This window comes from Sparus aurata, chromosome 13 (genome assembly GCF_900880675.1).
Source record: "Sparus aurata chromosome 13, fSpaAur1.1, whole genome shotgun sequence".
NCBI lineage: Eukaryota > Metazoa > Chordata > Actinopteri > Spariformes > Sparidae > Sparus > Sparus aurata.
The window spans coordinates 11,590,283-11,615,858 of NC_044199.1; the positions used below are offsets into that span (position 1 = coordinate 11,590,283).

Here is a 25,576-nt window from a genome sequence, read left to right on the forward strand (position 1 = left end):
CAATGTTTTTGAGCTGAGCACCTGTTTGAGATGAACTGGCCTCGTCGGAGCTCTGTTAGTCGCCTAATGTTGCTTTGAAAAACTGATTTCCACACATCTTCAGTAACTGAGAAATGCGGCTAATTGGCATTTAATCTGTGATCTGTAAACGACTTCTGAGTTAAAGACCACCAAGGCATGCCAGGATGCTGTTTTCTGACCCAGTGAACTCTAGTTGAACATGTATTTGACAAATTATCACAGAAAATCAGCGCAGTGTTTACATATATATAAAAAAAAAATGCTAGGATGTTGGGATTGGTAAGGAACTTAAATGGATGTTTCATCATCAGAGTATCAACTATAGTCAAAGTATACGGTTCATTTTAATTAGCATAATAATCAAGCATAAATTCACCCAAAAATGAAAATGTACTCATTATCTACTCTCCCTCATGGCGATGGAAAGTCAGGTGACGATCTGTGGTCCACAAAACATTTCTGGAGGTCACAGCAAAACAGCGTTGCAGCGTTTTTCTGAAAAACTGAAGTAAATGGGGACTCAGGGCTAAGGACCAAGCTGGATTCTTCACTGTAGCTGCTAAGCTAAATGTGTAAAATTGCACCCCATCTCGGTTGGGATCTGAGAACTCCCAGAAACCGATTATTTTTTGATTCTTACATTTTAAAACAAGACCCTATCGACTTCTGTTGCTCCAGAGAATGCTGTCACACTGTTTTGCCATGAAGCGTCATCCGACTTTGCATCTGCATGTGGGGGGGGTGAACTTTCCCTTTAATGTGCACATTCTTACCTTTTTAATTATATTGTTTATTGTTTACTACTGTTATTGCCTTTTTGGTAGTATTCTGTCCTTTGGCAAACTTCCCCGTTCGTGGGACACAGTGATTCTGATTCTGACTGAGTTTCTCTGAACTTGGGTATTTTTTTTTCCTTTCAAATTTTGGCCAGCTTTCAGGGCCCGAGGAAGTAAAAGCTGTGGTGAGAGTGGAAAATATCCGAGAAAAAACACGAGATATGGCAAAGTGTTACCTCTAGGGGAAAATGGAGGGTTGGTGTTACATCACAAAACGACTTACCTTAAATGTGAATTTGAAGCATGTACAGCAGGTTTTGTCACTCGCATCCATACATACACGTGTTTAGCTGAAACTTAAATGTTTGTTGGATCTCTCTGTCGCTATGAGCGCAACTCAAAGAGTCAGTATGTTTAAAGTTTCCATACGACGTCGCCCCCTGACCTCAGACAGCTTCTTGAATTAGATCCAAACCGCGTCGGTGCGGCTCTCTCCTCCCCACGTCTGTGAATTTTGTTGACTGTTTAGCTACCTTTGTTGAGCGTGATCTGTGCCACATGATATGCCTCATCAAAAAGCGAGGCCTCTCCCTTGAAAACGCATCCTTTGTTTATGATCTCTGCAACCCTTGTCTTCCTGCTCGCTCCTTTCATCTTTTTTTTTTATCCTGCTCTCTACCCTCATCCACATCTTCTTCCCTTTTTTCCCCTCAATTACCCCCCAACCCCACCACCACACTCCTTCTTAATGCTCCCTAACACCCTATCTTCCTCTCCTTTTCTTCTTCATCCTCTCTCTATTTCTTGTTTTGTATGCAAGCCCCAAGGGAGAGAAATGGGTGAAAAGCACTCTCTCTGCACCACTGTCACAAAAGACTGGTGAGTCATCGACCACTTATGTTCCTGCCTCCCTCCTCCCACAAAAAAACACACATATACAGGATAAAAACACTCAAATTACTCCTTACCTGCCGCGCACTTACAGGAAGACACGCGCAGGCACGCATCAGCGAGTGTGCGCAGCTGGCACATGCAACACACAAACACACACGCAAACACACGCGAGCATGCACACACACCATTTAGATTCACACAGTCACATATGCATGCACACATTCCAGCGCTCTTCAAAAAGACCCAGAAATTTAAAAACCCAAGTCACATAATTTAGCTGATCATGTCTCACGGGAGTAACGTTTTTTTTTTTTTTCTCCTCTCTTTTTTTTTTAATATTGAAGAAACTTGTGAATGAGAAAGTTAGAGCACGAAAACGGAGAGTTAAAGGGCAACAGCTCACGCAAGAGACGCTCCTGAACTAAATGGAAATAACCGACGGATAGTGTGGACAAAAGAGAGGAAGACAGAAGGCAGTGATGTGGCTCCGGTATTGTTCTGTCCTCTGACAGTTGCAGGACCACAAAGCAAAAGCTCTTCCTCCATCTGCTGGAGGAGTGAGTCACTTACATTGTATGTCATGTTGGCTTTTGTGCGCACAAGATGGCAGTCCTGGATGAACACAATGTACAGAATGACACATACGGAGCTGCATCCGACTCAAGAATAGCTCATCTGTCCTCTCTGACTACCAGTACGACAGAATTAAACACTCCCTCACAAGCAAAAGTCCCAATCCTACTTAAAAGGTCCAGTGTGTAGGATGTAGGTCCACCACTAACAAACCACACACTGGCTCCAGAGTGGGCCTTTTTTATGTTTTTTTTTAAAAATTTTGTTCACATTTTGACTGGCTGCTGTAGTCGAGGGGAGACCAGGGGCAGTCGGTTGGTTTGCAATCTGCAACCTCACAGATAGAGGCCACTAAATTGCAAACGTTAGAAGTTTAAGTAGAAGTCTTACGTTTCCCCCAAAACACAAAACCTGAATGACGGGGATCTCAGGTTGAGAAAAGAACAGGGCACTGCACAAAACACAAAAAAGCCAAAAGAAATACATCCGGAACACTCTCAACTCAGATTTTCATCCAACAGAAAATGCAGAGAGCCGACCGATGGTGTTGACTCCCCCAAAAACACACAACCAACTGAGCAGGGAGCCTCAACCCCTCATCGAGGGCATAAATAACGTCATTTCGTTAGAGCTTCTAGAGACTTGGATTATGCAGGCGTCATTTTATGCCACTGAATTTTCATTTTTTGAGTAAACTTATCCTTTTAGAAGCATTTCAGCTACGTTATACACTGTTGGTTCATCGACGGCAACGCATTATATTCTATATGACGATCACATGTTTTGTCTGTTAAATGTTGAATATCACGGGAATCATTCTCCTTTTTCAGATCCAAGGCTGTGACTGTGGAAACATTCGCACATTTGGCTTAAAAGATGACGCGAGTGACCATGATTATTCTGTTGTTTCAGCTCTGAACCGACCAATGATTGTACCAAACAGAGAAGTTATGTAAAGAAAAAGACCGAATGGTCGACATTTATTGTGAGTGGAAAAACAAAAGAAAAACATTTTACTGTAATGTGAATATGCTACTGCTTCCACAGTAAGACAAACGCAAATGCGTCAAATACATTTCATCCTCTCAGGACGCTGTCTGGAGTTGTCGGACACTAAATAGCTCCTGAATCTGCAGAATTTGTATTCGGTGTTGGTCTCCAGAGGCTTGTTTATGTCTAAGCCGACTCCACCACAGAGAGTCACCAGAGCCCTCACCTGATTACTCTTTACAGAAACCTGCTTGTGAGCTATTCAGACACATCAAATATTGAAAGCCCGGAGTTTCCGTTTCACACACGGCGAGGGAGGGGGAGATGGCACAGAGGCAGACAGAAGGGGAGGAAGACACGCGGGAGGAGCGGAGGGGAAAAAGTCAAAGAACGGTGGGATTAAGAGAAAACAAAAAAAAACATCCGGCACCCTGGGAGGGGGACACATGAGCAGCGATGGAGGGAGAGAGGGAGGAACAGGGAGAGAGCACCCGAAGGTAAGGCAAGGACAGTCTGAATGTTTTGCGCCTAATCGGGCGCTCGTCTTGAGTGTAACTGTAGAGGCCGCGCTGGTGTAATCAGCCGGAGATTGATTGGCTGATAACCTTTTCGTCAGGCGGTTAGGAGGGCATGTTTTTTAATTCTGCTGCTTCTCTCTCGAACCTCAGTGTGACGACTTCTACCCAGGCTGATGCTCCGACACTGAACGGCAGCGAGGACAGCGAAGGGTCCCAAAACCTCCAGGAACCGGAGGAGGACAGCAAGGGCGACAGCGGGGCCGGTGATGGAGAGGTGGAGGCCAGTCAGGTCAGGTTTGACAGAGAACAAAATGTACATTTCTTACCCTCAGAGTTAGTTTCTGGTCATTAGGGGGACCATCTCCACTTTTTGCTCAAGATGTTGGTGTGTACCCTGGTTGCGTGTGATTGATGAAGGTCGGGGAGTATCTGTGTATCGGCGATGAAGAGACCCCCGTGAAGGAGACTCTGGTAGCCACAAACACACAGGACAATGCTGACTGCCTCCCCCTGCCCCCCCTGACACCACAGGACGAGCTGGCCCCCCCTTCAGTGTCACCTCATCCCTCCAGCGCACAGAGTAGGTCACATGCACTCGCACACACACGAATGACTGACATGTGGGACCTGTGGGGCCTTGGTTGGTGAAAAGGAAAACAGTAAATACGTCTGTGTCTCCGCAGGTCGCCCGTCTGAACCCTGCTGGTACTGCCTGAGGTCCCTCGATTCAGAGTATCGTCCTGAGACTCCTGAACAGGTTTTTCTGATCTAGACACTAGATGGCTTGAGCCAGACTCATGCACTGAAAAAGGGGCAAAGCTCTTCATTATTATAAACATGATAGCCTTGTTGACTTTTACGGGGAATAAGAATTAACACAAGACACGATAAGAGGAAACACTGTTTGTAACATTACATTTGTTTAGCTGAAAGCTATTCCCAATAAGTGTACCCAACCATGTGGATACAACCCAAGACTTTTAAGAACCAGTGCATCTTCATCAAATATGCCATAAAACATGGAAATTTAATAGGCCAAGGTGCAGTATGAACACATGAGCTTTCAGTCTGCGACAGAAGATGTGTAGAGTTTCTGCCGGCCTGATATCGATAGGGCCAACACGTTCTCACTGCCAGCTCTTCAAATATGTCAGCTTGGCCAGTGGCTTTAAGCGTCATGAGTGATTATGGCTCAGGAGGCAGATTGATTAGTCTACTCATTGGATGGCCAGTAGTTCACTCCACAGATCATCCAGCCACTGGGTGTTCTTAGGTGAGATAGTGATCCCTAAATTTCTCCTGATTGGTGTGTGAGAATGCCCAAGTGTAGAAATATCCTGGGGCACTTTTGTGTTCTGTTTCAGCTCCTGTCTCTTTAAGGCACCCCTACCGAATACCCGGTCTGCTCTGATTGGTCATCTCAAACACACCTGAGCAAGCCGCACTAACCACTAACAACAGAGCAGCAGTGCTTAATCAGTTCTTATGTGCCAAACCAGCCGCCAGGCATGAATTATGCAAATCTCTGACATGGTGACATAATGTGATGTCACAAAGTCAGGAGTAGTGTTTTCTGTGGGAGGACAGTAAGTTTGTATGGAACAAATTATTTTTATTAAAGACATATCATGTGATGTGTGGCAGAAATACAACCCTGATTCCAAAGAAGTTGGAACGCTTTGCAAAAGTTAAATAAAAACAGAATACAGTGCAAAGACGAGATATTGGAAGTAAGAAGAACCACAGTTCCACAGTCCCAACTTTCTAAGGAATCTCATGGAGGAGACTGAATCTGGCGCTTGATAAACTCCATCCAATTCAGTTTTTTCTCTGAATGTAAGACGTGCTGGTTCAAATCTCAAACATGAGCTGGAAAATCCACTATACAGTTCCCCCTCCCCTATTGCTGTGTTGCAGGAGGACTCAGATCCTTTGTCACCACTGCCCTCTAGTGGACAGAGAGTGAACTACCAGACAGACCCCCGGCCTCACTTTGGCGTAGCCTGGTCCTCCCACTCCACATGTCGCCCCCTGTGGGGCAGCGAGGGGCCCTGCTGGGGGCAAAGAAACCAGGAGGTGCCTGATCAGACGCACACCTGCCCTCACTGCAATCTGGGGCTGCCTGCTGACACACTGCGCTGGCATGAGGTTGGCACAGACGCATGTAAACACACGCAGACACAAATAGAGACGGGCTCACAGTTTCCACCAAACATACCACAGCTCATGTCAGTGTTTGCTCGCAGGGCCTCTGACCGTTGTCTTTCTCCCTGCACAGGCCAAGTGTCTGCTGTTTGAAGGGCTGAGGAGCTCGAAGAAATAAACACAGGCGTTGACGCGCAGTCCTCGACGAACGATGCTGTCTCTCTGTGTATTAATGCTCTCAGGAATTATGTTGCGCCCAAAAGCTGTGTGCAATGTCTCCTTCTGCTTGTAAACAACGGCCTGTTTACACCTCAGCTTAGCCATGTTCATTCCTTTCATAGTGAGACTTGGTGTTTGATTTCAGTGATATTTTTATTGATGTATTAATACAAATAAACTGCATGTGTACACAGTCAATCAATGTCGAGTCAATGAAATGAAATGCTCTTTTGGTCTGTTGAAAGGGAGGACGTAGGCCCCTGTTTGCTGTTTATCAATATATAAAGTAAGAGAGAGTTCTAACTGTTTCTTTCTTATATACGCGGGTCCAAATGGGGGTAATCATGAATAAACGAGGGCCCACTTAGTAAAATCATTCCTCACTCTTTCATTAGTAGCTACTCATATTTTTGTGTGCCTTGTTGCCCTGTTACCTCTTTTTCTTTCCGTTATTCTATACATTATACATATTCTGTGTTTCACGATGGTCTGATAACCAGTTCGGACCCTTTCTGAATAGCTTATAGGTTTCAATGAATGGCTCTATCAATAGTTAAAGCAACAATATGTAACTTTCTAGAGGTAGCTAGGCTGTCGGCTTGGGTCGGCGTTCAACACTTACTGATCTTTCTCCAGAATTGCTTTAAAACTTACACAGTGTTGCTTTAATAGATTATTGATGAAGTGTTTCCGACAGCCTTTTAAAGAACACGTTTGGGGATTGTACAGTGCTCTCTTTGTTAAAGATATGAAGGAGACATTAATGAGTGCTTACAGGCTACACTTTTTCTCAATAGTGTCTCCCTTCAGGTTTGTTTTGAATTTCCCTATTTCTATTTTTTTTCTTTTTTAATATTGTGCCAGCCTCTCTACTTCCCATTCCCTCTCTTCTTTCGGGTCGTTCCTAGTTGCATCTTAGGTTAATGGCTACAAAGGTGGTTTCCGAGGACTACAGCGGGCGATCTTTGCAAAAAATTCAGAACGTATAAACAGGACTTTTTCTAACTCAAAGCCTTTTGGCCTGAAACCATGTGTCGGATAAATATACTGCACAGAGTTCAAGCGACCCATTGAAGAAGTTACTAAAAGGAACGTCATCAGCGTATTAGCAGACTTCCCGGAATTCAGTTAAAACTCCCCTGAGAGCCTTCATTTAAGACTACACCTGTGATTGGAAATTGCTTTGGGTTTTAGCCGTTGTGTCAAAATGTCAAAGGAACTGAAATTTGTTTGTAGTATTTTTGACAGCAATAAAAGATAACATTTGGGTTACTGAACATGTTTGCTCATGTTCAGTCACCTTAAATCTGAAAAACATTGACAGTATAGGGCTTTGGGAACAGTGTCTTGTTCTAAGTTTGTTTTTTGTTACCTCTGTTTTACTCTCATTGGAATTTGTACAAACATGGGCATGCCACAGACAGCAGGACTGATAATTCAAGCTGCAGCATCCCTTCCTTAAATCCATAATGTCTCACAATAAAGGGATAATTCAAACAAAAATGTAGAAGGAAATTGTCCCAGTGCCAAATAGAGAAGAAGGCCCTCAGGAGGAAGATTACTGTGGAGGAGACGACTCAGGCCTAATGCAGTTCGGGGCTCACTTCCTGATCCGTGTTTGAGGCAGGTGTTCAGCTTTCCTCCTGAACTTGATCGCATTGATTGCAGACCTGGTTTGCCATAACTGGCACCATGTCATGCGCTCTCCCTCTCTCTGGCGCTACCGGTCAGAGGCCCGGATCCAGGCAGTGTCCTGTGGCCTATGCCCGCTCTCTGGGAGTCCACCTGGAGAGGCTTGAGGTAGGTGTGTGTCCTCCCTGCATGTCATTGGCAGCCTGGCAACTACATGTAGCCTTTTGTGTCCACAGAGTACAGGCCCCACTGCAGCCTCCTAAGCTCACAGGGCTGGAGTTGGACCGGACCTCCTTGATCTTGGGGCTCAGAAACTCTTTAATAGACCGTCTGATCCGCTTCCTCCACAGAGGATCCTCAAAACTCACCTCTCTTTATCTGAACAGGATGCAAAACAACATGAGTCATGTAAGTGCAACACCAGTTTAAAGATAATGCATCAGCAGATATGTCACTGCCTCCGGTGGTAATCAAAAGATAAGCCGGATCTCATTAACTGAGGTCTAAAGGACCGGAGGTGTTCAGTATATCAGTGGATGAATCGTTGACTGAATGAATCCTCGAGCTGGACCGAATGTACTGAATCATCAGTTATCACTCACCAAATCGAATCTCGCAGTGGAAGTAACTGACAGCTCATTTGTTATTTACAGAATTTTACATTCTAGACAAAAGCTTTTCTAAAGGCGGCACAATTTACGGAAACTGCCAAGAGGTTTAAATGTACGTTTATTCAAGGATCCCTGTTAGAAACACACAAATGTGCCTCAAGTCTTCCTGGGGTCCCGAACATACACAACACAATACAGACAACAGAAATACAAACTATTTAGAATTTGAAAACAATCAAACAAGCTGTGTAGACACACAAATGAAAGAATTAGGGATGAGGTCGTGGTAGAGTGCAAGCAGTACAATTCAGAATACACAGGGGGAAAAAGGAAGTCTGCAGATTTTACAGTATTATTATTTCACTAAACTGATTAGTCTATGTAGAAATGACCAATGCTGTCCTGAATTCCTTAATAAACATCATTCCACTGTGAGTATGGAGAATTTTCGACTTTTATTTGAGTTGGGTCTCTTTAAAATGGAAGGAGAAAGGTAATGCACTATAAAATCTGACGAAGGGGCTGTAGTTTTAATAAAACCATCGAGGAAACGGATTACCTCAAAATGATCACTTAAATTAGACGATGGCGGCAAGATGGGTGGACTTGGCCAACATTTTCCCACTGACTGCGTTTTGGACGAGCACCATCATCAGGTCAGCAAGAAGTAAAGGGATTAGCCCCAATGAAACTACTTAACTGTTTTACGTACATGGCCGAAGTGTGTTGCCACCGAAGGCCGTCATTGAAAAACCAGGGATGAAAGACACACGCACACACACGCACACACACACACACACACACACACACACACACACACACACACACGCACGCACACACACACACACACACACACAAGCCTGCACGGCCCAAATGGTTTAAATTCATTTTGCCAGTTTATCCACTAAAATGTTCCTCTTGGTGAGATAAAAGTGTAGCTGTTGTAAGATCAGTGTGAAAGATACACCCTGGGTGGAGGCACAAAAGTGGAAAAAAAGTGAAGAAAAAATAAAATCCCCCCGTTGAAAATGAAACCCCCCCTCAGGTTTCCTTTGTTCAATTCAGTCTCTGATTCATCTTCTCTCTCCAGCTGGTCAGCGGTGACTCACGGGCAATTTTGACATCAAGCCGCCCCGACCTAAACGTCTGGCTTACAGGGGACCAAGCCGTCGATACTTTCTGCTTTGTGAAGATTCTTCTGCCTGAGATTCCCCTGACAGTATTCAGCATGACAGCTTCCTATTCCACCAAACCCAAACTGGAGCGCCACGCCTCTCCTCTTTGACATGCTGACTGAGTGCAGGCACTGTGTTCAGGTCAGGGCGCTGAGCAATGCAGCGTTACAAAGTGTAGAGAAATGTCACTCTATGGGTGATCGTGATGACTAGCCACATCATTACGTCCTGTCTGTCTACTACAACTACTACTCAGAGGATGAATCGTACAGACCATGGGCGCCACTATGATGTTCAAATTTGTGCTTATGAGAGAAATGTCTCAGCAAATATTCTGGATGGATTACCATGAAATTTGCTACACAAATTCGGGTACCCCCCCCAAAATCAAGTGTAGCTACTTTGACATACCCCTCACTTTTCTTCTAGCGACATCATCATTTGGTCAAAATTTCATGTTGTCCAATTACATTTATGACTAAATATTCTCAGAGCTAATTGCTTTCCCACCAGCCTCAGGTGTACTTTCTATGTAACCATTTATAGCAATTTACACATATTAATCACACTTTGGATAGTGTGTTCACTCTTGCCTTATGGATGTATCGGATTAACTGGATTCAACAAGAACATTGTTATCTGTAACAACGGCAAAATAAGTTTTACACATATTTTGAAAAGTCTATACATGACAATTCTAAGTAGATTTATTGAATTATAAGTTATGTTTGGAGAAAAGAATGTGTCTTTTGGGGACATTTCTGTGAAGAACCAAATTAATTGCAGTCAGGTTAGTACATTTAAACAATGTGAATGTCTATTTGTAGCATCTTAACCTGGACCCGAGCAACAGGAGGGAATCACTGGACAAGGAGCTGCTGGAGCTGGTTTTCTGGATATCAGCACCGTGATGCCGCACATCAGACTGAGTCGAAGAAACTCACTCAACAAGATCAGAAACAGGAACTGCATCTGGACATGGAGCTACTGAGATGTATTTTCACACCATGATAACTAACGCTTGATGTCTTCCAGGTGAGAATCTACTCAGCGAGTAGCAGAGAAGTAAGAACAGCTGAAGGAGATAATGTCCTCCCACCTGAATCTTCTTCATCAACTGGATTTTAATGCCACCATCATCAACCCCTATGTTAATCAGTTATCAGCAGCAAAGTTGATCAGCGCACATAAAGATAAAAAAATAAAATAAATGTGTTCCATCTTTTTAACAGCTATTAAACAAAATGTTTGTTATACTTTGGAGTTCTGACAGTGACTGTCTCTGCTCCTGTCTATGTTTTTCTCAGGGAGGTGGGGGTTGTGTGGAAACCCTGACCTACTTTCATTATAATGGGTGATGGGGGGGAGGCAGTGTGTGTGTGTGTGTGTGTGTGTGTGTGTGTGTGTGTGTGTTTGTTCTGGCATGGCTAGAGCACTATTTAAGGGAGCTTGGATTAAGAGGCGGCAGCAATATGCTCAGCTCTTGATTGTAGGCTCGTGACACGCTACCGAGGGAGTTAGGTCCATTGTGTGGCTTTAATCTTATTCAGCTAATTTCTTCTAATTATTATTATGATTACAACATCTCTCTGAGTATACAAGTATTAGTCCCTCTGTTACTACATGCTTGAACACTCACTATAAATACCTCTACATACTTGGATATATATTTAACGTACAGTCGTTTCCATTCTATTCCAGGCAATTCCAATGTAGCGTGATGCCACAGCCTATTGCTATCTGCTCGCCTTGCACGAGCAATATGCTGTGTACATAAGTACATGATTAGGTAATAAAACTTTAGTTAATAGTTATTTCGCTGTTTTAAGCAATTGCTAAGGTTTATAAACATCAATTGCAACTTGATAATGGACCATATTCACATGGCGGCCATTTTCCTCTGACATAATGCTCAAATGTTGTTCTGACAAATATAATTTCACACCTCCTTGATTGATCAGTAAGCAAAAAGTCAAGGGATAGTGAAAATGGGAGGGACATCGGCTTGTATTTCTATGTAAAACAACCTTTTTCAAGCTTCCGTCTGGTGTTAGCATTCAACAGCCTCCTTGCTAGCATAGCTGTTCGAGAGTTTTACACGATACAGTAGGAAAAGCAGAAATTAATTCTAAAATATCAACTCAGATACTGGACAGGATGTAGCCTAACCAAACTGTAATATTAGCTAGGAAGTGGCTAAATGCTAACATTAGCTGTTGTCTGACGGAAGTTAATATCAAAAATGTTGTTTTATGAGTGGTCATTTTCCTCATCTTCCCATCTTCCTGGTAACCTCAGATGTCGGATCAGTTTGAAAAATCTTGATTATTTCACTGCCACCTGATTGATCAGCAACTGTAAAGATGGATAGCTTATTCTGGGGGGACACTGGACTATATTTAAGGTATAACTGATTAGCTTCCATTACAAAACAACCACATTCTCGTTATGGCTTGAGACTATAGGATCGGGAAATGCAGAAAATAATTTGGAAAATACCAACACACATCTCAGAGACATTTGTCTAAAACTGGAAGTAAAATATGCAGGGAGGGTGTAATCAAATGGTAACTTTAGATAGGAATTTCTTGAATGCTAACATCAGCTAATACGTTTTACCTTGAACTATGGCTCAATGTGATTTTCACTATATGTATATCAGCTTTTCGGTTGCTGATAAATTGGCAAACTGTAAAATGATAACAACTTGTCTACTTTTATATGACTTGCAACATCCAACACAGCAGCATTACATCATGCCAGCGGTCATGTTTTCCCGCTCTGAGGAAAATGGCCGCCGTGTGACTACAAGATCACGGAACGATTGATAGATGAAAAAAAGAAACAGATATGAACCAGATCAGCATTGATTATTTTCTGCATTCTTCTTCTTTTTCAAAACCTGGTGTCTCCATTACCTACAATGCAATTTAGCCTCTAAGTGACAACACTTGAGGGCATTCAAGATAACATCCAGCTTCTGCCACAAAAAGATATACTACCTTTATTCCCCCACAGTAGTATACTTTGTAAAATGGGTGGAGTTACCCTTTACCGGTTTATTAAGCATTTCAATTTTTAACAGTGATGTAACCACTTAATAAGCTTTGATTATTGAGTATATCTATTTACCATAGAGATTAAATATTTGATCTGAAATGGTACAATTTGTATTCTATGTTTTGAATATGATGTAATATTACTTCACATTGGTGTTAAATGTTGTCGGATATTATAGTTGTTGACAGTCTCGCCACATCAGTAAAGCAGCATCCTCCACGCTATTGGTCTGCAGACATCATGCACCGTCACATGACATGAGTAATGGCATTAGACGGCGTGCTGAGCCAATGGCCTGCCCCATCACCTGACCGCTCTTTGAATATTGATGCTCCCTCAGCGCCTCTCAGTGTTGTTGTTGTCTGACATTGACATTTTTTTTTTTATAGCCACCGACCACCGACATGTCCTCGCTGCTGAAGCCGTTCTCGGTGTGTGAGGGGCCGTGCGAGAGCTGCGGTGTCAGGCGAGGATGCCCGGGCTCGGCTCCGCATCATCAGCCTTCATCCCGGCGTCTGGCCGCCGCCGCAGCTGCCGCGGGGCCGGGCTCTCTGCCGACCCACCAGCGCTCGTACGCGGCGAGGAGAAACCTGGCGGCGGCTGCGATCGGAGGGAGGAAACTGACGCATCCTGGAAAGGCCATCCTTGCAGGTTGGTTTTTGCATCGCAGTTATTCATCCCTCTGGTTTCCCCCCCTCCATCATGTTAGCCTACTGCTCTCCGCACAGTGCAGTCTAATCTCAATCTGTCGCCCATTAAAGGCAATCCGTGCAGAACTGGGTCACCCAGTCAGTCAGGAGTGATGCTACAGCAGCTGCATGATGCATTTGGGGTTTTTTTCCCTGCATTTATTTGCCATGCCTTATTGAGTTAAAGTGAAACGTGTGTAAATATGCTTTTATGCCGCGTTTAGACTGTACATCCATTTGCCCTCAGCTGATCTCTGCAGCTCGGCACAGACGCTGCCGTTGATTCACATCACATCAGCATATGATTAAACACAAAAGACACACCAGGCATGACCCAGCATCAGCACCACCCTGCGATTAATTGAAATGCAAATGCTGGGAGCTCCTTCCTGACAGAACATTCAGGAACAGTCCCGCACAGTGAGTCAACAAATCTCCAGGGCTGTGCTTCTCCCTCACTCTCAGGTGGCATCGCAGGAGGAATCGAGATCTGCATCACCTTCCCCACAGAGTACGTGAAGACCCAGCTGCAGCTCGATGGGAGAGCCAACCCGCCGAGATACAGAGGGATCGGTAGGTCACTGGTACATGTGTGACTGCTGACTGACTGTCAGGTTTGTGTGCTTCATATTCTGCTGGGTTACTCACTCTTGGATGCTGTGTGTGTGTGTGTGTGTGTCTGTGTGTGTGTGTACGCAGGTGACTGTGTGAAGTTGACTGTGCAGGATCACGGGCTCAGAGGGTTGTATCGAGGTCTCAGCTCCCTGCTCTATGGATCAATACCCAAGTCTGCAGTGAGGTGATGATGCACACATGAATATATATATAGAGTAGTTATTATGTGACAGATTTGATGTACAACTACACAGTTTGGCTTAACTAGAACAGCACATTTGCAACACTTCGGCTGTTTTTTGGTCCAAAGAACATCAGAAAACACTGAAAAAAGTGGCATGACAGTTCCCAAGAGCTCAAGTGGTCTCATCAGGTTTTTTTTTTTGTTCGACCAGCTGCCCAAAACCCCAAGATGTTTCAATTCACATTCAGGAAAAAGCAGCAAATTGTCACCTTGGGGAAACTGCAACCATCAATTGATTGCTTCCTCTGCTTGAAAAATGAATCAACGATTTAACAACGAATCAGTTATCAATTATTATCTGTGAGTCAGCTGACCATCAACGATACTACAGCCTCACTGGAGCAGGTTCACTGGCACGACCAGTGAGTCACCGATTTCACGACACTTGAATTCCATCACGCAAATGTTCCCCTATTGTCATTTCATCCTCCCCGTCAGGTTTGGCACGTTCGAGATGCTCAGCAACCCGATGCGAGATCACACAGGTCGGCTAGACAACACGCGGAGCCTCCTGTGTGGTTTAGGAGCAGGTATAGCGGAGGCCATTGTGGTCGTCTGCCCCATGGAGACGCTCAAGGTTAATCTAAGAAGCTCTTCCAAAAAAAAAAAAAAAACATGTCCGGTTTTTACCGAATGAGCAACAGACTGATGAAATCTTCCCTCGTCCTCCAGGTGAAGATGATCCACGACCAGTGTTCCCTCAGACCGCGCTACAGAGGCTTCTTTCACGGCGTCAGTGAGATAATCAGAGAACAGGGTAAGACAGCGGGACGGATCGGCGGTCACTTCGGCTCCTGGTCATGAGAGCTGAGTCTGTAACGGCTGGTATGCACGTGTTGTTTGTGCGTAGAGCTAAAACACAATCTGCTGGACTCATTTAGGTGTGAGGGGGACGTATCAAGGTCTGACAGCGACCGTGCTGAAACAAGGAACCAATCAGGCCATCCGGTTCTATGTGATGAACCTATTGCGCAATTGGTACAAAGGTGAGAAAAGCCACTTATCGCAAAGCAAAATCAAATGTCCCTGCCTCTTTTTTTCGATTCGAGCGAGCAACGTATTTACTTTTTGGCCTCTTAAGGTGACGACCCCAGAAAAGAAATGCACCCGATTGTCACGGCGATGTTCGGAGCGACGGCGGGAGCTGCCAGTGTCTTTGGAAACACTCCTTTAGATGTGGTGAAGACGAGGATGCAGGTAGGGCATCACATCCCGTAGTGATTTAACCGCCAAATCATCAGGTTTTCCAGTTTTAACAAGACACTGTTTTTTCCCCTTTTTGTAGGGTCTGGAGGCTCACCGCTACAAAAACACAGTGGACTGTGCCTTTCAGATCTTGAAGCAAGAAGGACCCCAGGCGTAAGTTAACCCTCATCCTGTTCCTGTAGGCGTTGGGCAACATCTCACTGCATAATAGTCAGTTGTAGGAACTTTAAATCCAATTCTTGACATCATGATTGCCTGTAACATTTTCGAAAGCTTAGCTGTAGGGGTGAAAACCATGAACATGGGAATCGAATCCAACTGTACTTGATGCAAGCTATTACAGCCATCCGACCTCATCTCATCTCATCTTTCCCCTCCTAGCTTCTACAAAGGAACAGTGCCAAGGCTCGGCCGTGTCTGCTTGGACGTGGCCATAGTCTTCGTCATCTACGAGGAGGTAGTCAAACTACTCAACAATGTTTGGAAGACGCAGTAGGCGGACGGGGGCCGAGGTCCGGAAGGGGAAGCACGGAGCAGTGCCTCATGCTACGCACAACTGAACACCTCTACTCAACTTCATGCAAGCTCTCCGCATCGCCCTGAGCTGGTGACATGTCATCTTTTACAAGTTTCTGCTCTGTTACGTCACATAAATGATTTGCAGGACATATCCAGGGAGGGATCAGTTCAGCATTTTTCTCTTCCGTCTCTCGAGCGGGCGGACTGCAGAGTCGTTCTTTTAATTTGAAGGACAGGAAAAGGCGAAGTCAAATGACCAAACTCAAGTTTCTTGAGTGTTCTAACCAGAAACATTAGCAATTTAGAGACAGACATGCATTATTAACCAAAGGATCAGACTAGAGAGAGGAAAAACTAACTTGGAAAAAAGGGAAATTACGCGCGTCTGACGTTTTAGCTTTCTATGACTGTTGTTACCGTAACATGATGTAGAGTGAACACTTTGTACTGAAACCATAAATGTGTCTTCTGACTCACTGAGTACTTACTAAACTGAGCGGAGAACGCTACTGGACACAAACAAAGCTCGCTGTAGTTTTCGAAAAATATCCGTGCGGTACTTGAAACACAAGCCGGTGTTGTGATTGCTTTCTCATCCTCGCTCGTGGTGTCATCGCACAACATTCGCAGTATTGGTGACGATGATGAGCCTTAGATACTGTTCATTGTGCATTTAGTGGCCGCTGCTGACAACAAGTATTTGTAGGGCTGCATGAATCTTGACGTACAGCGTCTGGTCGCGCCGACGCAAACAAATCCATATGTAGCACTATCTTTACATGCAGACGATGAAAGCTGAGAGTTTGTTAACAGACAGCAGGGAGCTCGTTGTTGCCGTTCTGGGGAAAGTCGCAGTGTTTTTCCCCACATCAGACAAAAACGTGAAGGCTTTACGTGGGAAAGATTTGAATGCTTCGCTCAGAGCCTCAGTCTACAGTGAATCCACTCCTACTACATGAGATGTAAACATGTCTGACGATGTAAGCCATACGACTTCAGCGCTCACTCATCGAGCTGTCCTCTAGTCACTCTTAATATTCTTTGTTTACCTCAAGCTAACCCGCGCAGGGAGCTTTTTTTCGAACGCTAACTCTGTATTAGTCGTCTTTGACTGCGCTCATTCTTGGCTGACATAGTGTTTACATATATGATGAAGGACATTGGATGTGTCAAGAGGCTGGATTACACAAGTGGCTAATATTTAAGCAAGGCTCGGTTTTGATCGCACCACACAGCCTTTGCACAGAAGCCTTTTACTCCTCTTTGCCAAACCACTCCAGTAGAACCCAGTGTAACATCCCCGATAGGAGCAAACCTTTACTACATTTTACATAGAGTGCAACAGAAAGTATTGTTTAATCGTCATGTCTCTTCCATTTTGTTTCATTAACGAAAGCACATTTGTACTGTTTAGACTCGTGTTTATGCTTTGCTGCTTTTTCTGAACAGGCATGTGTACCTCATCGTACAGCATATCAGAGTCAGTGTGATCCTCTTGGCCGAGCGTCATATTTGAACATAACGTGGTTTCACTGGTTTCAATAAACTTGTCATTAACAAACCTGGGCTGTGTGAATATGGACATGTGTGTCAAGACAAGCGGCAATTTACTCATATGTAGGTAGTAAAGTATCGCAATGAGGCTCAACTTTTTATGGTTATTATGACTGGGATAATAAAAGAAATGGAGTGAGTGTAGATGTACAGTATACAGAAGTGAGGTCAAGTGAGTCAAATAGATTTTCCCTGTTTTTTAATTGACAAGGTAGAAGCTGCTCTGTGAATATGTATTCAAATTAAACATTCACAAAGCCAGTTATATACAGACTTTTAAAACAAAAAAAAAAAACAAGTTATTCCCACTGACATGTTGAACCTGTTTCTTTCTTCACTGGGATGAGAATGGAGAGAGTTCAGAGGGCTGGTGGCGGTCGGCTTCACCGCAGCACCAGACAGACAATCAGCGGGCTGAAGCTTTGCTGATTGCAGGACAGAGGAGATTAAAAGGCTGAGGGAGCAGGGCCAGCACGGTCAGCATTAACATCACAGAGGAAGGTATTAGAGCTCCCACCTGTTGACTCGCCAGCCCACCTGTCACCTACAATATATAGTTTGCGTCAAGGTGAAGGAGGGGACACACCTACGCTGCTGGTTACATCCTCGTTCTATCTATATATCATATATAAACGATATACATTCATTTTTAACGTATAACCGTGTTTGTAGTTTCAGCATATAGGCTATAAAAAGGCTTTACACTTAAGTTTGACATGTCAGGGCCCTTGATGTGTACAAAACAATATTGTACATGAATGGAAACTCTTACATGTGTCAAATTTGGGATGACGTACATTTACTTGTTGTGATCTCAAAAAAAGATGGATGATTATTAACACGCCCGCTCAACTGAACACCATTACAGTTTTTGCATTGTTAATACTCCAACGTGGGCTTTGAACCTGGACAGGCCACCTGCTCCATGAATGGACAAGAGCTTCCTGACCCAATGCCGTCACTGTCAGATGGCGTTGTAAAGCCTAACGGGGGGGATTAGGCACAGTCCAGCCGCTGTCCCTCCAGCTGTCAGGCTTCTCTTGACGGGAGAAGATGTGAAATCCACCTGCTGAAGTAAGGACAGGGGAACAGAGGCGTGGCTATCGTCTCCATCTGGAAATAAAACACAAACAGCCAGAGTTAGGTACGAGGAAACACTGGTTCTCTTGCTTCTAAAACTGGCTACATTTCCAACAGCAAGAACGGCATCCCAAAATGTGAGTGCAGAGGATGCTGGTATAGATGATGATACAACTGGCTGTAGTTTTGGCTGGTTCAGGTGTATCAACCAACACCGAAGTTTTCAACGACTTCATCTGAGCATGTAAAGACCCAGTGGATTATACTTCATTTTTGATGGCAATGTGCCGAAAATGTCACCACAACCACTGGAAAACATTTGACTTCTGTGTTAGTATTTCACCCCCAGACTGCTCCCCGAACTTCACAAGCCCACAGATGTGCGAATTTTACTGTGGACTGCATTAGGAAGAGGGCCAGTTAGTGTACAAACTTCATAGCACTACGTAATGCCATGTTCTATGTTGTTTTACTGCTTATTTCGTAGGTCAGCCTGTTGAATTAGGCGTTGGCATGCTGCTAGGCTTATATGGCTACTCCCAGTCTTGGTCGATGTTGGACTAAAGTTGTTGAATTGTACAGGGTTCGTACACATTTTTCAAGGTCAAATTCAAGCACTTTTCAAGCACTTTTAAGGGTAATTTACAAAATTTTCCAGCACCTTATTGCTGGGGTAAAATACATATCTACAGGAATATCTATACTCATGATTGATCACAATTATGTACATTGTATTATGCTGTAAACATCTAAAATGATGTTTCATGATAGCAAAAACTTTAGAAATTAAAGGAGAACACAAAGTTGTATCCAAAAAAAAGGAAGCCACTTGGTGTTCTTCAGGTACACTTGCACCGGGACAAAGAGAGACCTGAGGGCACCCTGTAATTTTCTTTTTTGACATAAACTTTTATAAGATTTTCGTTTATTCATCAAAGTTTATTAATATTGAACGTGTCATCAGTCCAAATTGCATCAAATTCACCTTCTCCTCAGGCATCCTTCTCTATTGCTACCAGGCTGCATGTGTGATGATACACACACACACTGATTTTATTTCTCCTTGTAATAAGAAAACTATCCAGTCTGATCCCAATGTTGCCAAGACACAGGGTCATAATGTCAAGCACTTTCAAGCACTTAAACTAAAATCCAAGCACTTTTCAGACCTTGAAAACACAACATTGAAATTCAAGCACTTTCAAAGATTTCAAGCACCCATACGAACCCTGATTGTATGAGAAAGAGTCTGTCGAGCCTCAATTGAATAGTGGGAGTATTCGGCTGGATGCAGGTAACCATTTTTGTTTTCTGTGGTAGCGCTAGCTCAGTTAGCATTAGCTGTGTTGTCATACAAAGCATTGTTTGGCTCTGGGATCCAGAGTTGTTGTTCTGGCTTGAAAGGACATTCGCGTGAATTTTCCCATTTGGAATAACGTCATTCCGATAATTCCAACATCACACGAAGGCACAGTGTGTGTGTGTGTGTAAATCTATTCTCATAATGCATCCTGGTACATGTAGGCACTGCTGGTACAGCTCCACAGCAAGAGCAATCAGCTTTCTTGGTCAATATTGCACACACTGAGGAATGTATTGCTTCAACTGACTTCACTGAGCTGGCTTCTTTGCCTCTCACTCACATTCTGAGACATTTGTCTTTCCCACCGCTGGCCACTCTTTGTCCATCGGGACTCCAGTCCACTGCAAAAACCTATACGCACAAGAAACAAGACAGTTAGACAGTAAGTTGCGACCATTACACAACTATGAGGAAGCAGAGCTTTTCCTTTACTCACCTCATCAGCGTGGCCAGGCAGGTCCATGTTGAGCTTCCCGGTCTTAACGTCCCAAACTTTAAGCGTGCTGTCGCTGCTGCCGCTGACCAGCAGCCTGCTGTCTGCCGACCACGCCACTTGATACACAGACCCCACATGGCCACGCAGGGACATTAAGTATCTTTGGGTGAGTGGAACAAACAAAGACATCATTTAACAGTGACAGACACAAATCTTAAGCCAGCAGAACCATCACCTGGACAACAGGGTTATTACACACAGATTTATGAATGAGATTTTTCTTACTTTCCGGTGCGTCCATCCCAGATTTTAATCGACTTGTCAAATGAGGCAGAGGCGAGGAGCCTGGTGTCGGGGGAGAAGAGCACCTCATTGACGAGAGCGCTGTGGCCTGTCATCCGAGCCAGAGGCTTCTTGTCCTCTGCAGGGTTCCAAAGGAACAAGGTGAAATCATCTGAGCCGGACACCAGGCGCTCCGGAGCTGGACCCTGCAGCACGAGAGCAAGGAGTGAGGGGAATTGATACAAGGGACGTACAGACTTAAACACATCACTGCAGACAAGAAACAGCGCTTACCCGAACTTTATTATATCTCTGCAAAGCTTGCTCCTTCAGCTCTTCCACTGGGGGAAAAACCAAAAGCTTGTTAAATGAAAACATCCTCTAGACAGCTGGCTCTTTTAGTAACAAATGTTCCTATGCGAATTGTTACACGATCCTTACACGATCCGCTGAGATCCTGGGGGTTGATGGTGGCAGACGCTGGTTCAAAAGCCCCAGTGCGCAGGACATAGTCGGTGCTGAGAGCCAGGGTGTTCACCCAGTGGGCGTGGCCCTGCAGAGTCCTGCACTGGACACCCTACACACACACACACACACACATATTAAAGACTTTCTCTAAAACACAGATGTTTCCCTCCCTCTTATACAAATCATTCTGTCTGTAGAGATCAACACTAATAAGTTTCTCAGCCACACACACACACACACAGACACACACACACACACAGACACACACACACACACACTTACATCTTTGGCTCTCCAAACTTTGACTGTTCTGTCCTGGGAAGAAGTGTATAGAAGTCCATCGCCTCCCCACTTCACACAGGTGACTGACTGGGTGTGTCCGGTCAGGATCTTCTCACAGCGTCCTAACACAGTGTCCCAAACACGTATCGAGCCGTCCTTTGAGCTACTGGCCAAGTACCGACACTCTGCGTTACTGACGGGGAGAGACAGAGGGATGGTTAGGGAAAAGCAGGGGTAGAATGTTTAAGGCAATGATTCCCAATTCAAAACCAAGTACACATGATAGAGAGCCAAAGCCCTAACGCCACATTGTGGGTAATATCTACTCCACTGCTATCTGCAACTAAATACAATTTCTCACTTTCAGGGATTACGAGCCCCGTTGCAACATGCCCTTCTTCCAAGTTCCCATCATGGGAAGCACAGACGTTAGGGGCAGTTAATTGGCCCAATTTCCTGATTCGATTCGGATTATTGAAGTCTCGATTCGATTACAAATCGATTTTCGATTATTAAGGATTATTGATCTTCCATTTAACATCAGTCAGCAAAATTATTATTTTTTAATTTGTTTTAAATGTAGTGTTTCACTGTTAAAAGAAAGCTGCCAAGCTCAGCAGCCGGACTCATGTTAGAAGCATTGTCGGTGACGAGAACCAGGGCGTGTTTATCTATTCCCCACACGTCTGCCATTGCTTTGAGAAACTCACACATATTTGCGCTTGTGTGGCTATCATCCATAGCTTTTGCATGAAGTACGTAAGACATTAGCTTCCATTAACTGCTGACATGATGAGCTGTACTGGTCACGTATGAGACTGTAGCTCTGGATGTCCAGGCATCGCACGTTATTGCTACCCTGTGAGCAGAGTTGAGGGACTCTTGCACGGAAAGGTTTGTCTCCTTGTGAAGATTTGGAATCGATTTAAGTGTGAAAAAGCTCCGGGATGGAATAACATATCTTGGCTCCAGACTGTGGACCATGTAGTGGAAGCAAGTAAGAGGACGACTCAAGTTTGTATTACTATTTCAAAAAAAAAACAACTTTTTTTTTTCCTTTTGAAATCGATTTTTGAAAATTTAATAATCGAATCCTAATCGTCAATATTATATTCGCAATTAATCAATAATCGATTTTTTTCACCACACCTAATAGACGCATGAGTTTGATGTGAATGTTTGTGACGACGTTCAGAAGACGACAGCAGCATTAATAAAAATAATCGATAAGCTTGGAGGCATTCGATTCCCATTATTCAATTTAGCAGTTTTATAAATAAAATATATCTGTGCAGAAGCTGCACCTGAATGGGAATTTAGAACAGTGGTAAAACAGGCTCAGTGCTCACAGATGGAGAGGTTCCCAGGAGAGCCAAGTGATCCACTTGGAGTGTCCTGTCAAAGTCTTCCCGATCTGTGTACCCGTCACTGGATCCCACAAGCAGATCTACAGAAAACAGCCCCACAATAAAACAATAAATCACGTAAAAACCACAGTGTGTTTGTGTTAGTGTTAGTGTGTTAGTGTGTGTGTGTGTGTTGGGAGCCCACCTGACTGTTCTTGCACCCTGAAGCCAGCTTCTTCCCATCAGGTGACCAGGCGATGCTCAGTACCCAGTGTGTGTGTCCTAAAATAAAAGCATAATACAGCTCGATAGTGTCCAGCGCTATAATAAATCATTTGCATTTTGATGCCTTACAGAAGTGACCGTATACCTCTGGCAGTGTGGTGAGGGGTCTCCGTCGTCAAGTCCCAAAAACGCACCGTGGTATCACCTGAACCGCTGGCCAGATATCTGAAAACAAACCGAGAAAACAATTCAGTCTCATCCCCTCCGATATTTGTTATAAACTAAGGGCTCTTGGATAAATCAAGAACAAAACAGGGCAAGAGAAGTTGGCAACTGTCCGGGTACTCACTTGCCAGTCGGGCTGAAAGCGGTTGAGATGACAGCTTCTGTGTGTCCCTGCAGTGTGCTGGTACAGCGGGCTACAGCTCGAACCCTGAACACGGCCTGAGGCTGGTACACCACGGGCAGGACTTGCTCCGTCTCGACCCCGAGAGCCTGGACGCACGAGCGCAGACTGGACACCACCTCAGCCTCTCCACGCGCGAAAAATGCCAGCGGTACTGGCTCATCCTACACAGGGGACAGCATTATAATATTAGTTAGAAAGGTGTTCAAGACTACAACATGTGGTATGGCCATTGTAGCATGTATACAGTTTTACCTCTCACTGTTAAAATGATTACACAAACATTGAGACACACATTTTTCAGTTAAAAATGGGAAATATTGTAGGCCAGCTACACATAAATCATTGAAGTGTCTTCATGTGCAGTTGTGTACAGTTTACGATCACAAATTAAATCTGTATTTCTGCGACATAACGCCAGCTGGGTACCTTCTGTAGCAGCGCATTGCAGACCAGCTGCAGTTTGTCTGGTGTGATGTCCAGAGGCACATCAAAAGGTGAACCCAGGACCTCCCCAGCCTCGTCCTGAAACTGGATCAACAGCCGCTCCACGTCCTCACTCATCATCCTCTGTTTGGTATAGATCCAAATCTAACAAGGATATATCTGTACATAGACGGAGACAAAAACACATCAGTTATATCTTTTCATGGAAATGCTCTCAATAAATAATGTCACAACTATACAGGTAAACTCTTAGTGTTTCTGGCAGATATCTCAGTGCTGTAAAATATTTATTTTTGATGAAAGACCACAACCAGTTCCTGATGATACATCATGTGTTAAATGTTGTGATGCTGCATCACGTACAGCCAAACCAAGACGCTGTACTTATACTTAAATTAATAAAGTCTATAATTCACTTTCGGGTTTCTCAGTCGTGTCGTGAAGGCAACATTACAGCTAATGCTAACGTTAGCTAAACCATCTGACAAATACATGCACATTGTGTTACGGTCCAACATGAGAGAACAGGACATTGTAGAGCAATGTTACTGATACTGACACTGACATTACAAAGCTTTGGAGCACATCGAACAACCTAAAATCGACTGTTTCAGTAGTTTACTTTGAGCTAACTTAGCTGCTGTCAACCATAGTCAATGGTGTCAACCAGTAAAGCTAACTCCGCTAGCCTGCTGTTAGCTAGCTTTTAGGACATCTAATTCATTGTAGCAGCGCTCGGAAGGCAGTAAGGCAGCAGTCACTTGTTTGCACAGCTGTGTACAGTTTTATATGATATGAAATTGACAAGATATGTGCTAAAACTTTACCTTCAGCGACGTGTCGATGTGTTAAAACGCCCCACGTGTGTAACACCAGAGAGCCTTTGAAAGGAAGATGTAACAAGGAGCCGACGTTGTCATGTCAGTGAACCGAGTCGCGCAATGGATTATGGGAAAATAATGTAAGTAAAAGAGGAACCGTCGCCGGTGCTCATCTCCACTTTTATTATATTTCTGTAAATCCTTTGCATTGATATTTCAAAAATCATATTATTGCCTCTCAATAAATTGGACAAGACCTCTGGGTTACTTTGACTCTAATACACACTCAGACACACCTACAACATCATCCCTATCAAAATGTAACCATCAAAAGTGTAGCAACATATCCCATACGAAAAATGTAATATATGTACGTATATGGAATATATGTACAAAGGTCATATGACACATATTCTGAGAATATTTATAGAATGTATAGACTATTAATGTCTATATATGTAAATCACATATTTTGGCATATATGTCACATATACAGTATAATTGTTTATACATGTAACATATATGTATTTGTATAAATGTTTAATATCCAATATATATACACACAAATTGATGATATATATTATTTGAATATATGTATGTATACAAATCTTACTATGGGTATGTCATGTATGTTATACACTTTAATATCTTTACATATTACATATTGTTCTATATTATTAACATGTATGGCCACAGCATATAACATTACATTCAAATTCAGCATGTATACTTTAACTATAATTCCATATATCCAAGGATTTATGTATATAATAATCATATATTGCCTTATAGCTGACATATAGGGAACCCCATAGCATCACTCATTATATAGGGGCATATGTGTCATAATTTACATTTATGTAGATGGAGAGTTACAATTGTTAATGACTGGTAAATGGGTGACTGGTCGTGTTTTGCTGGATCTCGCTGTAACTCATATGTACCCAGATTACTTAAATCTGTAATCCTCTGTAATACG

The 25,576-nt window shown here is 43.7% G+C and overlaps 3 protein-coding genes across 3 annotated transcripts; 2 read left to right on the top strand and 1 right to left on the bottom strand.

Moving 5' to 3' along the window:
- Positions 1-3,610: 3,610 nt before the first annotated feature.
- On the top strand, positions 3,611-6,243 carry LOC115593968 (uncharacterized). Its single transcript, XM_030437703.1, has 6 exons — positions 3,611-3,751; positions 3,923-4,061; positions 4,190-4,352; positions 4,456-4,529; positions 5,690-5,920; positions 6,051-6,243. The coding sequence occupies exons 1-6, from the start codon at positions 3,711-3,713 to the stop codon at positions 6,093-6,095; spliced, it is 693 nt and encodes a 230-aa protein (XP_030293563.1). The 5' UTR covers positions 3,611-3,710; the 3' UTR covers positions 6,096-6,243.
- A 6,605-nt stretch (positions 6,244-12,848) lies between these two features.
- slc25a1a (solute carrier family 25 member 1a) lies at positions 12,849-17,449 on the top strand. The gene is made up of 9 exons (XM_030438644.1): positions 12,849-13,265; positions 13,769-13,876; positions 14,003-14,102; positions 14,601-14,739; positions 14,835-14,919; positions 15,044-15,148; positions 15,244-15,359; positions 15,448-15,521; positions 15,750-17,449. Exons 1-9 carry the CDS (start codon positions 13,019-13,021, stop codon positions 15,862-15,864), a joined length of 1,089 nt encoding a protein of 362 aa, XP_030294504.1. The 5' UTR covers positions 12,849-13,018; the 3' UTR covers positions 15,865-17,449.
- Positions 17,450-17,623: 174 nt separating this feature from the next.
- nle1 (notchless homolog 1 (Drosophila)) lies at positions 17,624-24,725 on the bottom strand. The gene is made up of 13 exons (XM_030438643.1): positions 24,604-24,725; positions 23,759-23,935; positions 23,273-23,493; positions 23,069-23,148; positions 22,904-22,980; positions 22,702-22,799; positions 21,353-21,545; positions 21,044-21,179; positions 20,897-20,943; positions 20,606-20,808; positions 20,321-20,480; positions 20,165-20,235; positions 17,624-18,554 (listed from the first exon to the last, which is right to left on the bottom strand). Exons 2-13 carry the CDS (start codon positions 23,894-23,896, stop codon positions 18,542-18,544), a joined length of 1,437 nt encoding a protein of 478 aa, XP_030294503.1. The 5' UTR covers positions 23,897-23,935; positions 24,604-24,725; the 3' UTR covers positions 17,624-18,541.
- Between the last annotated feature and the right edge of the window lie 851 nt (positions 24,726-25,576).